A 23067-nucleotide genomic window follows, 5' to 3' on the forward strand; every position below is an offset into this window, starting at 1 on the left:
TCTACTTTTCTAAGGTTAAAATCACTTTAAGATGTCCGCTTTAGACGGGTATCCAAAATAGCAAGTTTGTGGTTGCTATAGCTTGCCCCTAGTGGGGCAGTGCTAACAAACTATTTTTGGCTTGCCCTTATAGCATTGGCGTAATTGATGGAGTTTTCTCTAAGGAGCTAAATTTCCATTTATGGCCCCATCATCCCCCCCCCCCCCAACTACCAAGAAAGGCATGGGAAGCAAGTAGAAGACTTCAAAAAACAAATAAGAGTAAGATACTATCCTCAGGATGGTGGCTAGATATTCATGGCTGGTTCCAAAGGTGGGAAGTTGCCTCATATTTAGATAGCCCCTCAGACAAAATGGATGAGGAGGCACTGCAAAAAGTGCTCCTTGAAGCATTGCATCATAAATGGCAATCAGCTAAGAAAAGAGCTAAGTTTGAATACTATTGCCAACATAGTAGTCCCAGCTATTGGAGCACATATGCTCAAGCAAAGGACAATGTTCAAAGATACATAAGCATGCCCATACCTATTAATGTCAGGCATAATATTGCAAGTATGCGTACCCGTTCTCATATGCTAGAGGTGGAGAGAGGAGCCTGGGGAGATACTTCAAGAGAACGACGAATTTGCCAAATGTGTGATTTGCAGGACGTGGAGACAGAAGCACATGTTTTATTGACATGCCCACAGTATGCCCACATAAGGAAAGATTTTCAAAATGTCGTAGAGAGGCACTCAAATCTTGTGAGCCTACTCACGCATGTACATCCTCCTATCTTGGGCACATATATTGGTAGGATTCTTAAGCACAGAGAACAATGCACGATGTCGTAGGCTATAAAGCAGTGACACTGTGTTACTTTATCGCCCCTTCCTCTTTGGAGGATAGAGACTTCCTTTTTTGTATCTTCTTTGATCAGATGAGGTCCCATGGGTCGTTTTTCGGCCCCCAGAGGATGATAATACAACATTCTATTCTATTCTCTGTGTCTCTGTGTTGCTACTTCTTCTTCTGAGCTTTCAATTTGTCTAGATAGGCCTCTTGAATGTTCCAAGTATTTAAAGTAGGTAGCCTAGGGAGATGTTTGGGTTTTCTCACCTCTCCTTGAGCCACAAGCACTCTTCCAAATTTGCTATTGCTTTTCTAATTAAGAAGAGTTATCAAAAGCGCTTTGTACAAAGACAACTAACCAGAAGAGCGATTTGGGTCAGCGCAAAGAGCGGAGGTTACAGAAGGGAAAGAAACACATCATGCTCTATATCCATCCTCCTTGTCACCCTGAAAAGCGACATCCTGATATGGTCATCCTCAAAGATATGTGATCTATACTATGTGAGAGATAGAGCAAGCAAACAAGCCATGTATAGACGAAAAAGAGAAGCTTCATAGAGCAAGTAAACAAGCCATGTGCGAAAAAGAAAAGCTTCAGTTGAGCCTTGAACTTTACGCCCTTCGTTCATTTGGCGCAGTTCTCGGACAGCTCTAATTCATGGTTTGGTTTTGATTGATCTCATAATTTCTATCCATACACGATCGTGTAAAAACCTTCGTACTCAGGTGTACAAATTGATCGCCGGTCCTCTCCATGTTTTATTTTGTTGATTCGTGACTTAGAATCGCATCTCGATCTTTGACTCCCAAGTTCCATACAGATTTGCATGGAAAGCAGATATCCTAGCTGTAGCCCCAGATCAATGTTGGCCTTTATCATGTTGTGGGCGAATGGCGAATAGCAACAGCAGAGGAAGAAGAAGCAGGAGAGAGAGCCTTGTACAAGCTAGGGAAATCGCAGCAGGAGGGGGGGAGGAGGAGGAGGAGGAGGATCGGCGATGGTAGCGAAGGGGAGAAGGAGAAGCTTGATTGTGGAGGAGGAGGAGGAGGGCGAGGACGAAGACTCCACAACCCACCTTCATGCTCAACGGCACCTCCAGTTCCTCCCCGATGGCTCTCACGCTAGATTCTTCATGCTGGTGTCGGAAAGGGTTGCACCATTGCTGGGCTGATATGGTAGAATTGGCATGCAGAGCCCTCTGGCTTTCCGTTGGCTTTGACCTCAAGTTTGAAGCTCGGAGAGATCTCGACGATGTTGGTGCTCGTTGCCTCCCTGTGCATGCCCTCAACAAGTTTTCTTACACAAAGCTGGGCATGAATGAAAACGTGCTTTTTCTCACAAAATCCTGATCGCGAAGTCGGAAGCCGCCAAGTGAATGCGCTTCCTATAGGTGGAAGAATGGTGCGGCGGTAAGGATTTTGATGGCATTGATACTCCCTCACACTTCAGCTATGTTTGAATGGGATCTAGTTTTTAAAGTATTGTAGAGGACTCGCTTGCTATCTAGCAGAACATTTTGATGCAATCGTTGGCGGGAAGCAGAAAGAGTCTCCCCACAAGCATCTTGGCAAGTGTTCCACCTCAGAGACCTATCAACAACTGCAAATGTTTGCAAATTTGCAAGTTTGTCATGGGACGGGTTCAATTCGAGTTGCCGCTTGGTTAATAGCGACCCACGTTTATTTAGACGATTTTTATGCTTGCAAGGTGTAAGCCTACTACCCTCAGCCTACTGGGAATGCAATTGGCTCATATCTCTCCCAGCACCGTGTTCACTTCCCAAGTTCCATAATCAACAAATTCCACCGCCTTGTGTTTGTGCTTAGAAGAAAAGCGTGTACGCGATGTTAGAACATGAAGCAACAAAACGCCCAAGACGAAAGCAACAGATTTTGCAACATAATGATGGGCATGTCCAAGCGTTTTCCAACACTAATTTGAACTGCTGTAACTTCAAAGAACGTAGAAAGATATCAATTTCATTACTTACATACATGATCGATCGCCTTTTGATACGTAGCATTCAAGCTGGGTAGGGTGATTGTGCGAGCACAGTGAAGAGAAAAAGATCGACCGAATTTTTGGCTTGTAGAAGGTCAATCTCGCATTTCCTTCAGTCAAGCTCCAACAGTAGTTGCAATAATAAGTGTTCTTATGGTGAGTTGAAGTATTGCTCATGGGATAGGGGCTCTCGCTTGTTTTTCTTGTCAAGTATGAGCTTCTATCTATTGTAAGTGAAAGCTTTAATGCTTGGGAGTCACAAACGCCAGGTGCTTCTTTGTTCGATTTGGGGAATGGGTACCTGTTTATTTCCTGAGTGAAACCTGACTAGGCTACCCATTGATCCAATGCTTTTAGCTGGAAATCATCTAGCGCTGATGGTACATGCTCACTGAGACTTGCTTGCGGGCAAGTGTGACAATTCCATTCTGAAATCCCATTCTGTTGGAAAAGAATCTGACACAAATTATCCTTGCTTTTTTTAATAGATTATCCTTTGCTTTTTGAAGAACTTTATGCCTTTTAATTCCTTCATTGGGTGGACACAGATATCTAGTGTTCCATCAATCTGTACGCTGCAAATGGATTCAAAGCGTGCAAGTTTCATTGATGGGCTGGTGGAGGAAACTTGAGCTCAAAGCTCAACAAAGAGATGAGAGGAAGGGAACTTGCAATGGACTTACCACGTGCGACTACGATTACGACTATCGACACTTAGGTAATCTGCCAACACCTTATCCATTAGCGAGACTTATTCTCGGTGCTAATATTCTTGGCATTTATATTATTGGCGCTTATATTCTCGGCGCATGGGGAAGGGTCCGTTCCCTCGAATTATAACTCTTTGGGGAAGGAAGCGCACCGCCTCCCCACCCACACTGTGTGTGGTTATAATAATTATATATTATATATTATCATACAAATATTTTGAATTACTGGTCCATTCAAAATTGCTTCTTTTCAATCTGAATTCTTACAACATTCCTCTCTTTTGATGCATGTTTTTGATGCAAGGGAGCAAGGAAATCCAAGCTAGATGCAAGATCAAAAGATATGGACACCTTTATTCATATGATTATAGTCCATGTGACAATATTGCAATGAGGATGAGTTATGAGCTCTTTTGAGCATCACCTTATTCATGTATTTGTTGGGCTTCAACTCCCAAGATGGATAAACAATATGGCCAAGTTAATAAAAAATCACCACCCCTGACATTTGCAGGGAGGATCGGGTCCTAACGGACCCTACGTCATGTCACATGTCCACATTTTTACTCATTCACCTTTTTCCTTTAAAAAGTTGATAAAAAGTTAGGATTCAAGTTCAATTTCGAGTTACTAGTAATGTGCTCCACCACAGAAAGGCTACCTACCGCAACCTAGTTCATTTCTTTCACTTGTTATATAAAGGTGGGATTCCCCGAGGTGTTCCGTGGTCATCTAATGTGGTCTCCCTGTTCGATCCCTCTCTCTCCGTCATGCCCCTTGCTAATCGAAGCCGTTCTCCGTTCAAGGTTCCATTCTCTCTCTGTCGTCCCCCAACTGTTCTCCATCCAAGGTTCTGTCATCCCCCCAGCGGTGCTCTGCTCACCATCGGAGCCCTCACTCGGACCTACCCCACTCATCCGAGCCCTCGCTCTCCATCGTCCCCCTGCCATTCTCCGTTCAAGGTTCCCGCCCCCTGTCCAAGGCTTTCTGCTTCGTGTCTCGCTCATCCAACCTGCCCTCACTCTCTTTCTTCCCCTAGCCAGTCTCCCCATGGCTCCCTCCTCCCCACAACCAATCTCCCCAGCCAAGGTTCTCGACTTCAAGCAAGAAAACAGGATATATGTGCCTTATTGCATCAGTTGTTTTTCAGCTACTTAGTTACCTCTTGAATTTTATAGCCATCAGTTCTTACAGGTACTTTATGGCCATGGCGGACATGGTTGGAGGAAGTGGGTAGGCAACTAGAGGCCATTCCTAGAAGCTCGAGATGTGTCCTACTTCAAAGTGTGGTGGTTTCATTATGCCCAACTTATCCAAGATGTAAAACATGCACCCCTCATCTTATACTGGCAAAATAAGATCGGGTTTATAGGGTTACCGACGACGAAAGCTAAGCCACTCAAAGAATGGGCTTAGAAGAAGTCCCGGTACATCTCAAGCTTTTGCTATGAGGATTGGCACAAAAATGGAGAAAGTAGAAGATTCTATGATTGTTGCAATTGGTTGTGGCAACGTGACTGTATAATCATTACGTGATTCGCTTGGTTTCTTCATGAGTATTATCAGGAAAGACCGCAAACAGAGGTCTCACATCTTGGAGAATATCTTAGAATCTCTTTGCTCTTCCTTTGAGTGTGTGCCCTAGTAGGGTTGAGGACCCCTTCTCGTCTGTGGGACTCGATTTTCAAATCAAAGCCGAACACCTTGAGCCTGCAATCGAAATTCTTGAGGACTTGATCCAAAACTATCCAAAACTTGATGAATTAACTTATATTGGAAAAATAGTTAAATGGTTTGCCTTGTTTCTCTTTACATAATGTAAGAAAACGATTGCCAAAAAGTAGACCACTATTGAGTTAGGTTGCAAGCAGTAGACTCTTAGTGGAGCTTCAATTTGTGCCGAGTGCATTTGACGTCTTGTAACGGATTTTGTGAGAAAAAAATGAAAAGATTGTTGAAGCCATGGGCTTCCATATAGCCATGCGTTCAATGCAGACGTATCTCAATTCATTTGATAGTTTTAGTATTTTTGTTGTCTATAGCTGGAATTTTCAGTTTACTTATGAGATGATCTGATCTGATCAATAATGAACAAAACAGCTTGAATCTTTCGTTTCCAATGAATCTTTCCTTGACTCATGAATCTATCTCCATTGTGCTTGTACAATATTTGGACTTTGTAGAGTTTGTTCTGGGAGCACGGAGGCGTAGCAAGATGTCCCCCACTATGTTGGATAACTAGATGACTTACTTGTTGCTCTAGCATGGATCAATGTTTGTGAAATATGTGTTGTACAAAAGTTGACGATACATAGGACTTGGAGCCTACAATCTAGCAATAATTGCCCACCATTAAAGCTGGTGTTTGTAATTGCAAAGGAGTTGATAGCACATGCTTGATTTTTCTCAATTGTGATTCTAAATCCGATCTAATAATGCAGTCCAAATTTTTGGTCATGGCTTCACTAAGTGCAGTACCAAACGAGTTCTTATAAGCAATGAGTGGTTCTATGCTTGAGGACATACGCGTGTGGATAGTTAAGTTCATTGGATGCTTGGATTTTCAATGCTATTGGGCCTTCTAGATCTCTCGTAATTTTCTAGTGTAGAAGTTGTGATGGTAGAGAGGATAGAAGTTTACGGCAGTCTGCTATTAGTCTGTTTCCCTCCTTCAATTCAATAGGCAATACTCTCCAGCGATCTGCCTTTGGCATGTTCCTAAGAAGAAACAATTTTGCATGATATTAATGAGGCCCCTAATGAGAGACAATAGCTACGATAAGTATCTAGGTATGATTTGTACTCAATTCTTAAGGGAGTCCTGCAAATTTTTGAATATAAGTGAAGGTGTTGTATTGATATCTTGCTGGGCAGATATTTGCAATTTCTATTTGGCTTAAATCTCTACAAGCAAATTATGTTCATCTGCAAGCTTCCATAGTTTATTCTTTTTTGTGTCAAGAAAGCTTAAGGTAGAATTGAAGTAGTTTCAATTGAAGTCAAGGTTAAGGTTGTTGACTCTTACATGTAGTATGGTGAAAGGAACGGGGTACAAGGGATAATGGTGAGTACAAGTTTTAGGCTCAGCTAGGTTGTTTGCAAATGTCCCAACCATGGTTAGTAATATATTTGTGGTCAAGGTAATAGAGTATGCACAATATTATTTGAATATGCATTTAAGTACTGGTGAACCTTGGTTTTTAAAGTGGTAAACAATTTTTAGACAACCTGTCAGGTAAGTTAAGTTTTAATGTGAACATGAAATTAAGAGAGGCCAACATTCTTACATGGGAAAAAGATTGCAGCTAGTCCCTCTAGTTGAAGTGTAAGCATTGCCTCTTAAATCACACATCAAAAGATAGTTCTCACTTGTGTAGTTGAACTATAAGAAATGCCTCTTAACTCACACATCAGAAGATTAGTTTTCCCTTGCCTTCATAGATATCCTTCATTAAATTACCCATCTCTTTTGAGCAGGCTTAATGAATATAATTCACCTTGTTTGGGCTATTACAACCTTAAAATTAAAGCTTGGTAGGATGATATCCATATTTGAAAAGTTCAACTCAATTAAATTTTTTCAAACAATCACACTTGGAAATTCACAAAGAAGAATCCAATTCACATTAACTCTTAGCGGGTCGTGCTAATAAAGTTTACCTTAGAGAGTAATCTCAGCCAAGGCATGAAATAGACTTAAGTGCAGTTTTTATGAGCACTCATAAGGACTTTATTTCCCCCCCCTAACCCATTTTCTCAAACTTTTATACACCAGTCTCTAAAACAAAAGAGAAGATGAGAGAAGAGAAAAGAGAAGAGAAGAAAGACATTTGTATAAATGGGTCTATGCATGAAGAGATACACTGTTGTAGGCAAATTCTATCATAGGTAGATAATCTTCCCATGAAGACTGTCTCTTAGATACATATGCCCGAAGCATATCTTCAACCAATTGGTTGACCTTCTCTGTACTGCCATCGGATTATGCATGATCTGAGGAACTCATACTTAGAGTAGTTTCTAACTTCTAAAAAACAAGTGTCCGAAAGTTACTTGTAAACTTTGAGTCCCTGTCACTGACTATGTCAGATGGCAAACCATACAGCTTAAACAAGTGGTCCACAAACTCGTGAGCCAGCTGAACAGCTGAAATAGTTGTTCTAGTAGGTAAGAACCTAGCTATTTTTGTCAAACGGTCAACTATGACCCAAATGGAGTCATGACCCTTGCGCGTTCAAGGCAAACCAGTAATAAAATCCATGGAAATACTTTCCCATTTATTACCTGGGATTTGTAATGGCTGTAATAAACCCGTGCTTCTAAGGCGTTCTGCCTTAGTAACCTGACAAACCCGGCAACCTACTACATAGTTTTCAATGAATGCACGCATCTTAGGCCAATAAAAGATATGCTTCACAAGAGACAGAGTCCGATGTATACCGGATGTCCAGCACTAGGAGCATCATGACAGTCCTAGGAATCTTGGATCTAAGGTCTAGAACATCTGGCACACAAATCTTTCCATTCCGGAACAGCAAGCCGTTCCTAATCATCCACTGACCTCTGGCCGCCTGTACCGTAGGTGGCACAATCCCTGAGTCCTGGTCAACCATGGAGCTCCCATCCTGGACTCTCTGCCAATAAGAACTGAAATGAAGAGAAAATCTTCGAAGCTGATCGTTTTGTGGAAAGCCTTGAAGAGGCTTACAAGAAGATCAAATATGCCGGCCCTAGAAGACCGACCAATGGCCTTGGTCGGTGGCCCTGGTTGGGTCGACTTGGCCTGCCATAGGTCCCTATATAAGGGTTCCCTTTGCAGCCAGTCTGCATTGTTGTAGGAGCCTCCATGTGAGGCCTAAAGCCGTGTTTTACTTGCTGTTGTAGGCTGCAACCAGCCCGTGTGCTGGTTGCCTATGACCTGAGCCTCTCTCTCTCTAGCCCTCCTACCTCTCACTGCCCCTTGTCCCCTCAAATCGGGGGCTCATAGGTGGGCACAGTGAGTTTCTAACAATATCTTGATGTTCATTGTTGTCAATACAATTAGTGTACAGGTAGTTATATCGTGTGCACTCCTCTCTCTCTCCCTCTCTCACTTCTGCTATCATAGCTCAACAAAGACTGTGATTGGCATGCAAATATTTATTCTGCATATTCTAGTTGCAATTCCTGCCCGTATTTCTATAAACAATTAGGGTCTACAGCTCTCTATAAAATTACCCCAAGGAATTGGCCAATCAATAGCGTTCCATGCTGGGAGGTCTAGTTTTTTCAATACACCATGTGTTGATTTTGTCCAGCATTTGATAATAATGATCATAGAAAAAGATACTTGATTGGGCAAGTTGCGTTGCAGATCTACTTGCATATTGCAATTCCCCTATCGATCATGAATCACATCCATGAATCCTAAAATGCATCCGTCAGTTGTTGCCATTCCTCATAAGATGAAGGGTATATATCTGAATGAAAAAAAAAGGATTCCACAAATAATAGGAAAAGAATATTGAGTTATGTTATACAAACTCTCAAAGAAGTCACTTACAATATGGTCTATGCTATGGAAGATACTTTGGATTATCCAACAAAATACCTCTTTGTGCATGTACACATGCTGAATCAAGATTTCAAAATTTGATTTTTTCCCGTCCATCGTTCTAAAATCTTTCACTCTACCATTCCAAGATGTCAAAAATTTATTGTTAGACTGTCTTTTCCTTCTCCTATCGGGTTGCATTAGCACCCAGCTTCCTTTTTATATACTCAATGTTTGCGAGTGACCTTTAACAACGATTTTGTTGGGAATTTCTATAGAAGAAATAGAAGACACAGGTCATCAAATCAAGGGTCTTGCATTTATATCTTCATCCTTGCCACTTTGATCCACACAACATTTTTTACAAGTTCGCTAACGAGCCATAAAAAACTTAAAGGAGTTTATATGAAAATAGCTGAAAATTTAAAGCAACATATCAATAGTGCAATGTTAGCCTTAAACACCTAAAAATTCAAAGAAACAAATGGACAATGCAAAGTGCAAAAACTACTTCTTTGTCTATCAAAGACAATCCAACCCAAAATTGAAGCATCTTAAAAATCAAAAGAAGGCAACCTCTTTGGAGCATTTGTAAACTTAAAGAAAGAAGTTGTGAAGGAAAGCGCTCATGCTGAAACAAACCTTGGTGGAGCATGGCTGAGAAAACATGGAGGACGAAGAGCATGAAAGACAAGTAGCTATCTAGGAACCTAGCATAGGAGAGCTCTAGAATCTTCCAAGCAAATTTGATGACCACACAGACCTAATCATACCATGAGGCATAAGGAGGCCTAAAATGACTCCAATTGGGGGTATGATGTCACTCTACGTGGTGGATACTAGGATCATTCATCTTGATCCTAAGGAAGCCGAAGAATCTCCAACAAGAAAGACTGAGAGAGCCCTCAAGGGATCATTGAGTATGCCAATGTTCCATGAAAGCACCACATCGGGAAGCAAAGATGAGTTCTTGAAGAGTCTGCCACAATATACTCCACCCAAGTGGTTGGACCAAGAAATCGTGCCATGAGCAAGGACAAAAAAAGAAGACCAATAAGCTCATATCAATGAAGCCAATCTTTAGCAAGCAACTAAAGTAGGAGAATGGCATCGCCATTAAGAAGCAAGCTCGAGTTCTAGGATCTTCAAGGATGTAAGGGTGAGCATTCTTATAGACATCTCCAAAGTTTCCTTTGAGTGGTCACAATCAAGCAGGTGCAACACTGACATTAATTATTTCCCATGCACCCTAAGTAAGATAGCCAAGCACAAGTTTTACCAATACCTGATAGGCTACTTCGAGGACTAGGAGTAGATGAAGGATGCATTCCTTCTATGGTTTCAATAGGATGTCAATGACGAAGATGTCCACACCAAGCTTCCAAGACTTCTTGTTATGTATGTAGGCACTCATCAAATAACCCAATAGCCTCATCAAATAGCTCAATAGCGCAATAGCCTCAGATGATGAGGATGCAAATATTTAGCAGTACGTTGATGTTGATGGAGGTCTTGAATCCCACTCAGATGTATGATTAATTGCTACAACGGTGCTATCTCTTTAGAGAAAAGCAATCTATCCAAGCCCAAATCCAAAGAAGAAGATGGAATATATTGATGGGGAGGAAGAGGCAAGATCATCTTCAAAGTTAAGAAAGTTCTCTTGGTTTATGGAAGGCTCAGCGCCAATAAAAAATGGTGCAACAATTGCACAAGAGAGGGGCAAGGGATAGACACACGGAGTTTGAATGCCACACCAAATAATATGAAATTTGTATTAAGCATGGACATGACAACATAGAATGCTAGTACAAGAACAAGAAACTATTGATACCAACTAATGTACTGAGGAGCACCTAGAACGCCAAGAGCGAGGGGTTTTGATTTTGATTTTTTGGAAAGCGGAGACCATGGGTGTGTGTACATCAAAGTTTTGTAAAACATTATTGGCCTTGTTTGCTTAATGTCTTTTTTACCCTATTGACTGAGGTGGACATCCACAATTGGCCTTTTTCAACCATATTGAGACCTTTAGTCCCATCTAATAAGGTATTTATGTAGAGGTCATTGTGCTCACGTAAGATGAGGTCATTGTGTTCACATAAGACGAGGTAAGTGACTACCAATTGGAAGACGGATGATGACCTTGTCAGTGCTATTGACTCCATGTCATGCGAAGATGCAAAGAAATAGGAAAGAGATGGATGCCTAGGGAAGAGAGCACCTCAAGGTGGGATGGATCTAGTGCGAATTTAGACAAAGGAAAAGAGTTTCTGACAAAGGGAGAGAGCATCCATGATAAAAGATAAGGGAGCATGGGGTGTTAGAAGCACTACCAAGCAAACTCAAAGGTAGTAAAAGGAATGTAACGATGTTCCATTACCACTCCGCCTTAGCACATGGATGAGACTAGCATGAGTTTATGATAGGAATCTATTTGTCATCGTTACAAGTGTCTAGGATGGGAAGAGCCATTTTTTATCCCATCTTGGACCATGGTCTCAAGACCCTGGAAATGAAAATGGGATCCCCTTTGTTAGGGATTGGAAAGCATGGAATGATGACATGTTTCCTTATCCTAAGCTCCTCAACACATGAAATGATGCAATGTGTCTTCTCCCACCTAACGGATCCCTTGTTCTTACACATGATGGGATAGAAATACACTAGTAGGAGACCCACACATTGGTGCATCACAACATGATTGTACTTGGTGGCAAATAGAGTCTCTGGAAGCAACGAGCATGGAAGCAGTGGAGTTCCTCACTGGAATCTTGATCGGGACTGATGGGAGCAGTCGTCGATGCTTCTGCTGAGTGTTGGAACCTCTTTGTTCAGTTACAAGTTTGCATTGAATGACCGACATTCGATTCCTCTGCTAACTAATTGGCTGTCGTCGATCGTCCGCTTGCAGTTCTCCTCGTAACCTTCGCTTCCAGTAGAGATGTGCATTGGAACCTTTGCGCCCCTTCTTCCATTGTGTCTTTGTTTGTTATTATTATTATTATTATTGAAAGTGTGTCTTCGTTTGTTAAAACCCTCAATTTTTGCCAACCGAAGCACCGCCTGAAGAAGCACCATCTACAAGTTCCAAGAAATCTACTCCAGGATGTAGGGCTGCGATGAACAAAAGGCCATCTCTTGTCCGACACAGACCTTCGTCCGGGACCGGGAACCAGTGCCGGGCACGAGATCTTTCTAAAGGTGACACGTGTCTAGAGAGAGAGAGAGAGTGCAAGAGCATGAGTGATAGAGAGAGAACAAAGTCAAGCGTGTATAGTTAGAAGTGCTAACTACTATCTTACGTTGTATATACAAGTCTCAATCTACGTCTTCTTGTTCTTGTCATTGAACCAAGCAATCGACATGGAAAGAAGCCAGGGTGGTATCCAGATGCTCCTTGCTGCTGAACAAGAGGCCCAGCAGATCATCGCCTCTGCTAGATCTGGTAATCTTTCATCCTCCTATCGCTGAGACTTAAGATTTTGTCTGGAAATTGTCAGGCCAGAACTGGTAGAAATCAGGTTAACTAGATTTTAATCTGCTTGCATTATTGCAGCCAAGACAGCAAGACTAAGAGACGCCAAGGAGGAAGCTGAAAGAGAAGTTGCCGCTTACCGAGCGCAGAGAGAAACAGAGTTTAGGAAGAAACTTACGGAGGTAGTATTTGTTGGCAGTAGTTCACCGTTGGCCGGATACCATGCATGATACTGCTTTTCTTTAATCTATCATGGTGTGTGCAAAGGCTGCGAACTAGGTAGATTTCTTGGTTGAAGCTCTTTCCTAAACCTTTTCGATTTGGGGTTATTTCGGAACCGTACTCGTGGGATCGCTGTTCTAAGCGCAGATCTTGTGATATTATACCACGTCGGCTTTTTTGTCTTCTAGCCCACTTAATATTTAACGTGATAGCTAATAGATTATATATCCTAGGGTGTTGTTTTTGTTCGCTGCTTGATTTTTTGTTAGTAGATCAAACCGGAGGCAAATGTTTTTTTTGGATAGATCATAGTTCTCGTAGTGGATCAGTGGGTGAGAAGTACCATTTGCTGATTGTGAATTGAAAATAGCTTCACTCCCAGTTTCCATGCTCTACTCGAGGGCTAAGGTTTCTTCAATGTATCTTAGGCTGTTCCCTCGGAGGAATTGCTGCACTTGGGATTGATTTTGCTAGACACACAGTTGCCTAGTTCCAAAATGTAAGGGTGCAGCGTTGTCAGTCTACTGCAGAATGACTTGCCCACTTTATTGCTGGAAACAACTTCATAAAGTAAATGCTTGAAATAGTATATTATGGTGTCCCAGATTCGTCAAGTCAGCCTTGTCAATCAGGCATTTTTGCTCATGATGCCGGGGACATACTTGTAGACTCGTTTAATGAGTTGATGTGTTTCGTGTCTTGAGTGTTTCGAATGTCCTAGTTTCCATTCTCTTCAATAATTTGGGTTTTCTACCATAAGATGGGAAGATTTGGTAGCTTGAGTGCTCTAGGAGGATTAGGAAGCATGTTAAGCAGTGCCCGCTGAACGTGTGCAGTCAACTGGCGATTCTGGATCCAACATCAAACGCCTAGAAACAGAAACACAACAAAAGATACAGCACCTTACAAAAGAGGCATCAAAAGTCTCTTCAGAGGTATGCTTTCTCCTTTATTGTGAGAGAGATCAGCATCCATCAGCGCATATTCTCTTTTGCTACCAGTATTGATTAGAAGCTCTTCTTTGTTTCTTTCAGTTCACAGGATGTGAGCTTAATGCTTTTGGTCACAGGATAATAATTTCATTGAACTTATTTCAATAACTGCTTTTTTACTTGTTTTGGCAGGTAGTTGCACTTCTCCTGAAGTTTGTGACTACAGTTAGAAACTGAAGAGAAGGTCTGCACATGTTTGATTGAGCATCGATGAAGTGGTTGTGATGCAGTAGTACTTATTGATCTCCAACTTTCTGGTTCCTTACCAAGATCTTTGTGGCCATTCTTGGGAAATAGTGTGTTTAATGTTCAAGCTCTGTCTTTGCTGAGTTGAAATTCTTAAGCAAATCAGTATGCAAATTGTTTTTGTCTTAAGATTGATGTTTGTTCTTGTTTCTGGCCTTCTTTTTCACATCTGTCATGATTCGCATGCACAATCGCAGAAATAGATGCAAAAGGCCATTATATGTGCCGTTTCATGTGTTGGAGAAGGGTAGACTTAAGCAGGCAAAGAACTCAATGTAGTGTCGTTTCTTTTCTGAAATGTGGCATTTTTCCAAGGTGTCCACATGGCTTTTGATACGACTGCAGATGAAGCCCCGTTTTCGTGTGATTGGCTGTGTCCAGCTTACCGCCCGATGCACCATACATGTTTTGGTTGTACAGTACTAGAACATTTCATGCTTATTCATTCATGGGTACAGCAGTGCTCTGTCATGTGATCTGCTATACCACAACTTGCAATTGTTGATTCAACATAGATGTGTGTTACCCTTGATATGACATAATTTAGGCTCAACCCTAGGTGGGTTGAGCACAAGATGACGTCTTTGCAGAGGGTATGACTGAAGGCAGGTAGGACTGTTCAACTTTGGACAAAGGTTTAGGGTACTGTGGTATGAAACAGGGTAGAGTTTTCCAAATAGCTCACCTCGACCACCTTGGTAGCCTCAAAAGCTTGACAATGTTTCGATGATGTGTTGCTTGGGAGACATGCATTTACGATCACCTACTCAGTCAGACCTTAGGCTTAAATAGATTGGATGTATTGTGCCTCATGGCTTGATGTCGAGACTGCTAGCTAGGGTTCTAGAAGATGTGATGAATAGGCAAGGCTCTCGTGCTTGACCAATTAGGGTTTTCAGTGTATTTGTAGTACAAAGTTGTAATGAAGGCCAAAAGCTAGTTAAGTTAGTGGGGGTTAGGATTATTAGTACTTGGGGGGGTTATGAGAAATTGACAACAACCTAGCCCATGTGCATGCATTTGGCACAGTGGGATAGAAACAATGCATTATTACAAACCATGGGACAATCAAATGCCTATGGAAGGAGAATGGGCAACATGCCTTTAGCTTTGGGAAGTTTAAAAAGGGCTTGAGCAGTGTGCAAAAAGCTTAGGGTTGAGGTAGATTCACAGGTCAATGGAATCCTTTTGATTACCGAGCAATTTGTTGTATCCCACTGCATTGGATGTGTCGCATTGGGTATTTTCTCCTTTTGGGCTTATTGAGAGGATTGTCATGCATCATATTTCACGAGGTGAAATACACTTTGCCTCACTGGCTTGTGCATTTCAACCTTGTATGGTTGGGATATATATGACAGTGGTTGTATGTTACACATTCAATTGTTAGATTTGATACTGGTGTCTTGTGCTAAATATGGAGATACAAATGCCAAAGAGCAGCTAGTTGTTGGAGCTATGATGTCAAGGGGAGTTACGTTAAAGGCTATGTAAGCCCAAAAGATTGGTTGTTTTCAGGTTGTAAATACAAGAGGGTTTTGTGGGGATAGTTGCTCAAATACAAACAACAATCCACATAATGGATATAAAAATGGACAGGAAGAGAAAGGATGTTATATCAATTTGCAGCAAGCAATACATTGCTTTTGAGAGTTTAGCATACTAATGGAAGATATACCAGTAGTAAGATAAGTGCTCTCACCTTCTCTAGATCAGGTTCAATGCCATTTTGAGACACTATATGTCCCAATAATTGCACTTTGGAGCATCCCAAATGACACTTCCGTGGGTTGAATTGACCTCTTGCTTGATCCAACCTCAATGCATGTATATGCAGAGTGATGGAATAAACCGTGACAATGAAGTAGGCTTGATGGATGAAAAAGACAAATTATGAGCCAAACAAGAATGAGCTAATACATGATGGAAGTCAAGATGGAGATATTGACCAACATGGTAAGGCCTTGGATGCACTTAAACTCGATACTATTAGGCATACAAACTTTGAGGATAGTTTTTGAGGCGGAGATGAGTATCCAACACTGTGGCCTTGAAAAAGAAGATGGTTGTTATGACACTTTTACAGTAGAACTTGTAAATGGTAGCCAAAATCATGTAGACAATGGGTAGCAGTTGTTATGGCACTTTAGGAAACGGGCATGATGGCAAGCAAGCCTTACACAACCACATTGGTCTAAATAATTACTATCCCCAGCAGTACATTAGTGCAGATCATCAAAGTAACACAGATATGTAACTTGATGGAAAAGATGCACATAGAAGTGCTATTGTAGGAGACCAAGATACGTCTATAGTTCGGGATGAGGCAGACTTGTGATAACAGAAGTTGAGGATCATGAAGGACAAAGGCAATCAACTTCTCCCGGAGGGTGGTGACCTCACACAAGGTGCATGATAATTGCTACATTCTTTCTAGTAGAGCACCAAGGTACACTAATGAATGGTGCAACCCCACACAAGGTGCATTTTGGGCAATAGGCAGAGTACTTATGATACAACTAGCCAGATCCTTCCATTTGTGGAAAGCCTATTAATGAGCAATCTAGTATGATGTTGCCCATGGGAAGTTCCAGCCGGAGACTTCAACCAGTGAGTCTTCTAAGGGCCAGAGACTTCAACCAGTGAGTCTTCTTCAACATTCCAGGGATCTTTAATCCTCACATGTTACGTGCTAGTGGATGCTTTTGGGAGAGTCTTTCCCTCTATCATTTATTTTCAGTTGTGTTTCAACACAATGCCCGTGAGAGAAGTTGGCCTCAATCTCAATTTGATAGGAGCCTCTACATAGAGTCTACACCACCTCAAATGCAGCCTCGACAGCAAATGCAACATAGACATATTTATTTGAAAGGATGCCACATGCCCAATATGCACATGGGTTTGTGGGGTGTGGGACAATGGTGTTCCCTTGTCAAATTTGCAACATGCTTCCATAAGCTTACCATCTGAGGTTAGATACAAGCATAAAGAATGGCTGTCAGCTTTGCAACGATAGTTTAGATTATATCAATGGATGATGAGACCAAGATTCTTTATGATAGAATGCTCCATGCCCACACATGGTTGAAGATGAGGATTTCATCTTGGGAGCCTTACACATTGGGTAGCTTTCAAGGGCCTCATGTTTGTCATGGCTAGAAGGAAATTATAGCGGTACAACCTAGGGTCGAAGGCCTTACATGGAAGGATTAAACATCCCTGGAATGTTGAAGAAGCATATGAACTTCTAGAATTGTTTGTGTGAATATAGCATCTACAAGGAATATGGTTTTTAGTTTGTTGCATTTGGGCAAGAAAACATACAACAATGTATAAAGAGGTGTGTACAGTAGACTCCATGGGGACAAGCATGTGAAGAGAGTGGGAGAGAAGGAAGGAGTCTCACTTGCAGCTTTCTCACATACACAATGGGGGAATATACACAAAGGTGGAGGCTGAAAACAGTTTTCCTCTTGTTAGTTGTGAAAGCCAAAAGAACTCTAAGTACAAAAGAATAGGTGAATCCTATATGTGGGTCTCAAACCAAACTCAGCTAACTAAGGTGGCATACTAACTGAGCCACTAACTAGAGTACATAAAGATAGCTGTCATCCAGCTATTATTCATGGGCGGTGTACCAACTGCATCTGCAGCTAACAAGTCGGTGACATAAATGCACAACGGTCACCTTGGTATATCACGAGTAGAGCTCGATATCTCAACAAAGCAATGGCTATGTGATTGTGGAGCTTCTTGATGATGAGCATGCTAGTGGGATCAACGCTTACATGACACAGGAGGTGCCACAACATCTATGGCAAAGAACTATCGGACTTTTTCTTTGACCCACGTGACCTGCTTGTTGGAGCATGTTTAATCTACATCAGGGAGTGTTGGAGTTTAACCATCACTTGCACTATCGAGGACAAAATTATATTGAGTAGGATTCATTGTAATGAAGGCCAAAAGTTGGTTAAGTTAGTGGGGGTTAGGATTCTTAGTACTTGGGGGTGTTTGGAAGATAGGCAAGTCAGAGTGGAGAAGGGGGTACTACATAAGTACCCTCATTTCAATGTATTTTTTGATGTGACATCAAATGTATCTACTGTCCCTCCTCCTTCCTCCAACTTGTAGCCTACTTGAGCATGCCTCATCAGCTGGTTATAGGAGCTAGGGTATGGGCACGAGATAGTTTGAGCTATTATGGCACTTTATGAGGGTTTCTGGCAGGGTTTGGACGTGGGGCAGATGGACAAATGAGATCCTGAGCACCATTGGGGTCAAACAATGTTGTCCAGTCTCACTAACCTTGTTTGGCCTCTACATAGACAAGCTTGAGTCTTTTATGAGGGAACTAGGAGGTGATGGTTGTTCTCTTGCTGGTTATGTGCTCTAGATCCTTTTGTACGCTGATGATGTGGTGCTCTTATCGTCGTCCACTGAGGGGCTCCAGAGACATCTAGATGCACTACTGGCTTTTTGCGAGTCTCATGACTTGAAGGTCAACCTAGGTAAAACCAAGGTTATGATCTTCAACACCTCCAAAGCAGCTGCCCACAGAGAGTAGTTTACTTTTGATGGGGCACCAGTTTTGGTTGTTTCATCATACACATACTTGGGAGTTCTGTTTTCAGGACCTAACTTCATGATGAGATCGGTGATGCAGGCCTACCTGAGTAGAGGTTACACTTCTCTGCCCGACTGGAGAGATAGTGCTTCTACTCGCACTTTCAGGACTTGCGAACCAAGGTTCTCCTTTTCAACTCCTTGGTCCGAACCTGTGGGCATGTATGGTAGCACTTGTTGGGGACCAGACCTCTCCAACATAGAGTGGACTCGAGCGAAGAGATTACAGGTTCTCCTACTCTCACGGATGATACACAGCAAGCCATATGTCCCTCATCAGATCATTCAAGTTGAGTTTGGGGCATGCCCACTGCAGTTAGATGCGGCATTCCAGACTTTCACTTATCTCTACCACGTGCGTGCATATGGCTCATGTACCACAGGGCGACACAAGCTACCTTGGTTGGCACTAGCATCTTCTAAGGCATTAGCAGCTCAGTGAGATTAGAGATGTTGGTACACACGCACATGTGGTTGGTTTGAGAGATTGGGTTTTCATATAGACAAGCTTCCACCCTTCTAGTACATTAGTGACGCCCCATTTGTCCCATTCTAGGGCAATGAATTCAACCCAATCATTCGAGAGGATGATCTACAACTACACACATTTAGGACCTAGCTAGCACAGGCAGAGCTCCGTGTGAAGCTAAGTTTCTATCGGGACCACTGCTTGCACATTTCAGCAGAGGGGTTTCATCATCCACTAGGGTACACCCATCCACCTACCACATTCACTCTAGATTGCCCTTGGACAGTTACATGTGTCATCGCACCGACTCCATATCGAGAGTGGGTGTGCAGAGGGGATGCCATGAGGTGGAGTCAGAGGAGCACTTTTTTTTCCATTGCCCAGTCTACCATGAGATTCATAGAGGATACCATTGCCTTTTCAGAGATGGATTTGAGGGCCTCTGCAGACTCCTCCTATACCCATACGAGAGATGCCTAGCAACTTTTATTCATGAGGAAGTCCGACATAGAGATCGTCTCATCAGATCAAGGAGACATGGGAAGGACTTTTATTCACGAGACAGTCCGACATAGAGATCTTCTCATCAGATCGATGAGACAGGAGAAGGGGACCATGCTTGGCCCATCCCAAAGTACTATTGCTATCCTAGCCACAGTTAGCAGGAGATGCAGAGATCCTGAGACCGAGATGTGACACACCTGACAGAGGACAGATGCACAGATCACACTCATTGACATCTCCTCTATTTTAAGACCTAGGGTGCAACTGACCGAGGTTACAATGGTGCTCGTCAGACGTCGGGTAGCGACCAAGAGGGATGAATGAGCGATCCAATACGAGATTCTTACCTACACTACCTAGTCTACCGTTGGTTGTATCTTGATGTTCTATATGCCTATTGTATTGTATTAGATCAGATTGTGTCTCCACATGAGGATGATGATGCTAGGATGGCTGCATAGGTTTATGGTGGACATGTACTATGATATCACTGACTACGTCTACACAGTTTCTAGCATGGGTTAGGATGCTTGCTTAGTAGCTCCATCGTTTGCTCATTGCATCAAGTTTTTCTTCAGTCTCTGAGAGTGCTCTCAATGGAAGCAAGAACGGAAGAAGGAGAGAGAGAGACAGAGAGCCAGACAAGTTTGGTGGGTGCAGAACTACCCTAATCTTCTTTTTCATTCATTTATATATGTGTTTGAGTATTGTACATAACTGGGGTTAAGGCACAGTGACCTTTAACCCCACAACCTCCCACTTAAAGGACAATGTGCCTTTAAGGGAGAACAACCAGTGAGCATACTATCCACTGCCCATTAATACACGACAATACTCAAACCGCTGACTAGGTAGACTCTTCGTCAGCATATCTGCAGGGTTATCATCTGTATGAACCTTGACAAGCTCTATGCGCTTGTCCTCAAGTACCTCCCTGATGAAATGGTACTTGACCTCAATGTGTTTAGTCTTTGCATGAAAGACCGGATTCCGTGCTAGCTGAATAGCACTCATGGAATCACTATGCAATGTCGGTACACCTGTATGAATCCCCAAATCTCCCACTAGCCGATCAAGCCATATAGCCTCCTTGCAACCCTCTGTGGCTGCAACATACTCAGCCTCTGTGGTAGACAAAGCAACGCACTTCTGTGCACGAGACATCCACGAAACTGCACCACCTGCAAAGGTGAACACATAACGAGAAGTGGATCTCCTACTATCCACATGCCTTGCATAGTCTGAATCTGTGTACCCAAGTACACGCATGTCTCCTTTACCAAAGAAAATGCACATCTCCTTGGTACCCTTCATGTACCTCATAATGCACTTAACTGCCTCCCAATGCCTCTTTCCTGGATTAGCCATATACCGGCTAACAACTCCCACTGCAAATGCAATGTCTGGTCTAGTAGCTATCATAGCATACATAAGACTCCCAACTGCTGATGCATAAGGAACCTTGGCCATCATGGCCCTTTCCTCATCTGATTTGGGACTATCTGTATGAATTAGTTTCACATATGGAGGCAATGGAGTACTCACTGCCTTCCCCCCCTCCATATTGAAACGCTGTAATACTTTTGTAACATACTCTTTTTGTGAAAGCCAAAAGAGTTTCCTACTCCGATCACGCGTGATGCGCATACCAAGAATATGACCTGCAAGTCCCAAACCCTTCATATCAAAGGCCTCATGCAACTTGGCCTTTAATGCATCTAGCTCATAAGTATTCTTGCTAGGCAATAGCATATCATCCACATATAGTGCTAAGATTATCAGGCTATTATCCTTAGCCCTTTTAGTGTAGAGGCAATGATCAATTTCACTCCTTCTGAAACCCTGGGACCGAATGAAAGCATCAAACTTCTGATACCATTCTCTAGGCGCTTGCTTAAGACCATAGAGACTCTTCTTTAGCTTGCAAACGAAATGCTCTTTGCCCTTTTCTTCAAAGCCTTCCGGCTGCACCATGTAAATTTCCTCATGCAAATCCCCATGCAAGAAAGCTGTCTTGACATCCATTTGCATAAGCTCCATATCCTCTACTGCCACTAGTCCAAGGATGCATCTAAGTGTGGTCATCTTCACAACCGGAGAGAATATCTCATCAAAGTCCACACCCTTCTCTTGCTTGAACCCTCTAGCAACCAAACGGGCCTTGTACCTAGGCACATCATCACTTGTGACCTTCATTTTGTAGACCCATTTACATGGCAATGCTTTCTTTCCATGTGGCAAAGAAACCAAGTCCCAAGTCTTATTCTTCATAAGTGAACTCATCTCTGATTGCATAGCATACTCCCACTTGCGTTGATCCTCACGCATCATAGCCTCCCTGTAGCAAGAAGGCTCCCTGCAATCAGTAAGCATCACATAGTCTACCCCTGGAACAAACCTATCATGCGGTCTAGACACTCTAGATGATCTTCTCAAGGTCATTTTAGCTTGCTGTCCCACTTGCATATCAGCCACATTTGGCTCATCATTTCCACCAATAGATGATCCATCATCTACCCTTGATTGTATACCTGTGGGAGTACTTGGTGGTACCATTTCTTGCACATTTGGTGCATGGATAGCTTGCTGTCTATCAACATAGGCAGGTGGATTCACATCCTGGAAAGTGATTCTCCTCATTTCCACATCCCTCATGGGTGCCTTATGCATCTTCTTCTCATTGAAGACCACATCATGGCTGCGTATGATCTTCTTTGCTTCTGGATCCCAGAGACGATAGCCCATCTCTCCACTTTCACCATAACCTAGAAAGATGCATTTCCTAGACTTAGGATCTAGCTTCTTTCGAAGCTCTTTTGGCACATGTGCATATGCCTCACACCCAAATATACGCAAATGAGAGTAAGAGGGCTTCTTTCCACTCCATGCCTCTTTAGGAATACCACCATCCAAACTCTTACTAGGTGATCTATTGATCGCATGCACTGTAGTCTTCATTGCCTCAGCCCAAAAACCACCAGAAAGACTTGCATTGGAAAGCATGCATTGCAACCTTTCTTGAATGGTACGGTTCATCTTTTCTACAACTGGATTTTGCTCTGGAGTACGAGGGGATGTAAGCTCCCTCTTAATCCCACGAGTATCACAGAAATGCTGAAAGTCATGAGAGAGATACTCTCCACCATTGTCAGTCCGTAGGCATTTAAGCATTCTACCTGACTGATTCTCAACCAAGGCCAGCCATTTCTGAAATACCTGGAACACATCACGCTTCCGAGCTATAGCATAAGCCCACACTTTCCTAGTTGCATCATCAATGAATGCCACATAGTATTCAGCCCCGCCTAATGACCATGTAGGCATGGGACCACATACGTCTGAATGCACCAAATCAAGGATTTCAAACTCTTTCTTTCCCCTTCTTTTATGGGCTGATTTATTCTGCTTCCCATAGAGACAGTGCTCACAAAATTCAAAATCAGAGAAACTCAAA

The 23067-nt window shown here is 42.5% G+C and overlaps 1 protein-coding gene across 1 annotated transcript; it reads left to right on the forward strand.

The window, feature by feature from the left end:
• The first annotated feature begins 12372 nt into the window (after positions 1-12372).
• LOC147881315 (V-type proton ATPase subunit G-like) lies at positions 12373-14143 on the forward strand. The gene is made up of 4 exons (XM_087369969.1): positions 12373-12524; positions 12636-12736; positions 13613-13711; positions 13901-14143. The coding sequence occupies exons 1-4, from the start codon at positions 12443-12445 to the stop codon at positions 13943-13945; spliced, it is 327 nt and encodes a 108-aa protein (XP_087226095.1). The 5' UTR covers positions 12373-12442; the 3' UTR covers positions 13946-14143.
• Positions 14144-23067: the final 8924 nt, after the last annotated feature.

The sequence above is a fragment of the Dipteris shenzhenensis genome, chromosome 31 (assembly GCF_047967505.1).
Source record: "Dipteris shenzhenensis isolate YYH24624 ecotype China chromosome 31, Dip_SZ_1.0, whole genome shotgun sequence".
NCBI lineage: Eukaryota > Viridiplantae > Streptophyta > Polypodiopsida > Gleicheniales > Dipteridaceae > Dipteris > Dipteris shenzhenensis.

Bases quoted from the DNA above. Each gene is read 5' to 3' on its own strand.
- LOC147881315 (XM_087369969.1), top strand. From the start codon at position 12,443: ATGGAAAGAAGCCAGGGTGGTATCCAGATGCTCCTTGCTGCTGAACAA. The intron at 12,737-13,612 runs GTAGTATTTGTT...GAACGTGTGCAG, and splicing joins TTAGGAAGAAACTTACGGAG to TCAACTGGCGATTCTGGATC. The intron at 13,712-13,900 runs GTATGCTTTCTC...TTGTTTTGGCAG, and splicing joins CATCAAAAGTCTCTTCAGAG to GTAGTTGCACTTCTCCTGAA.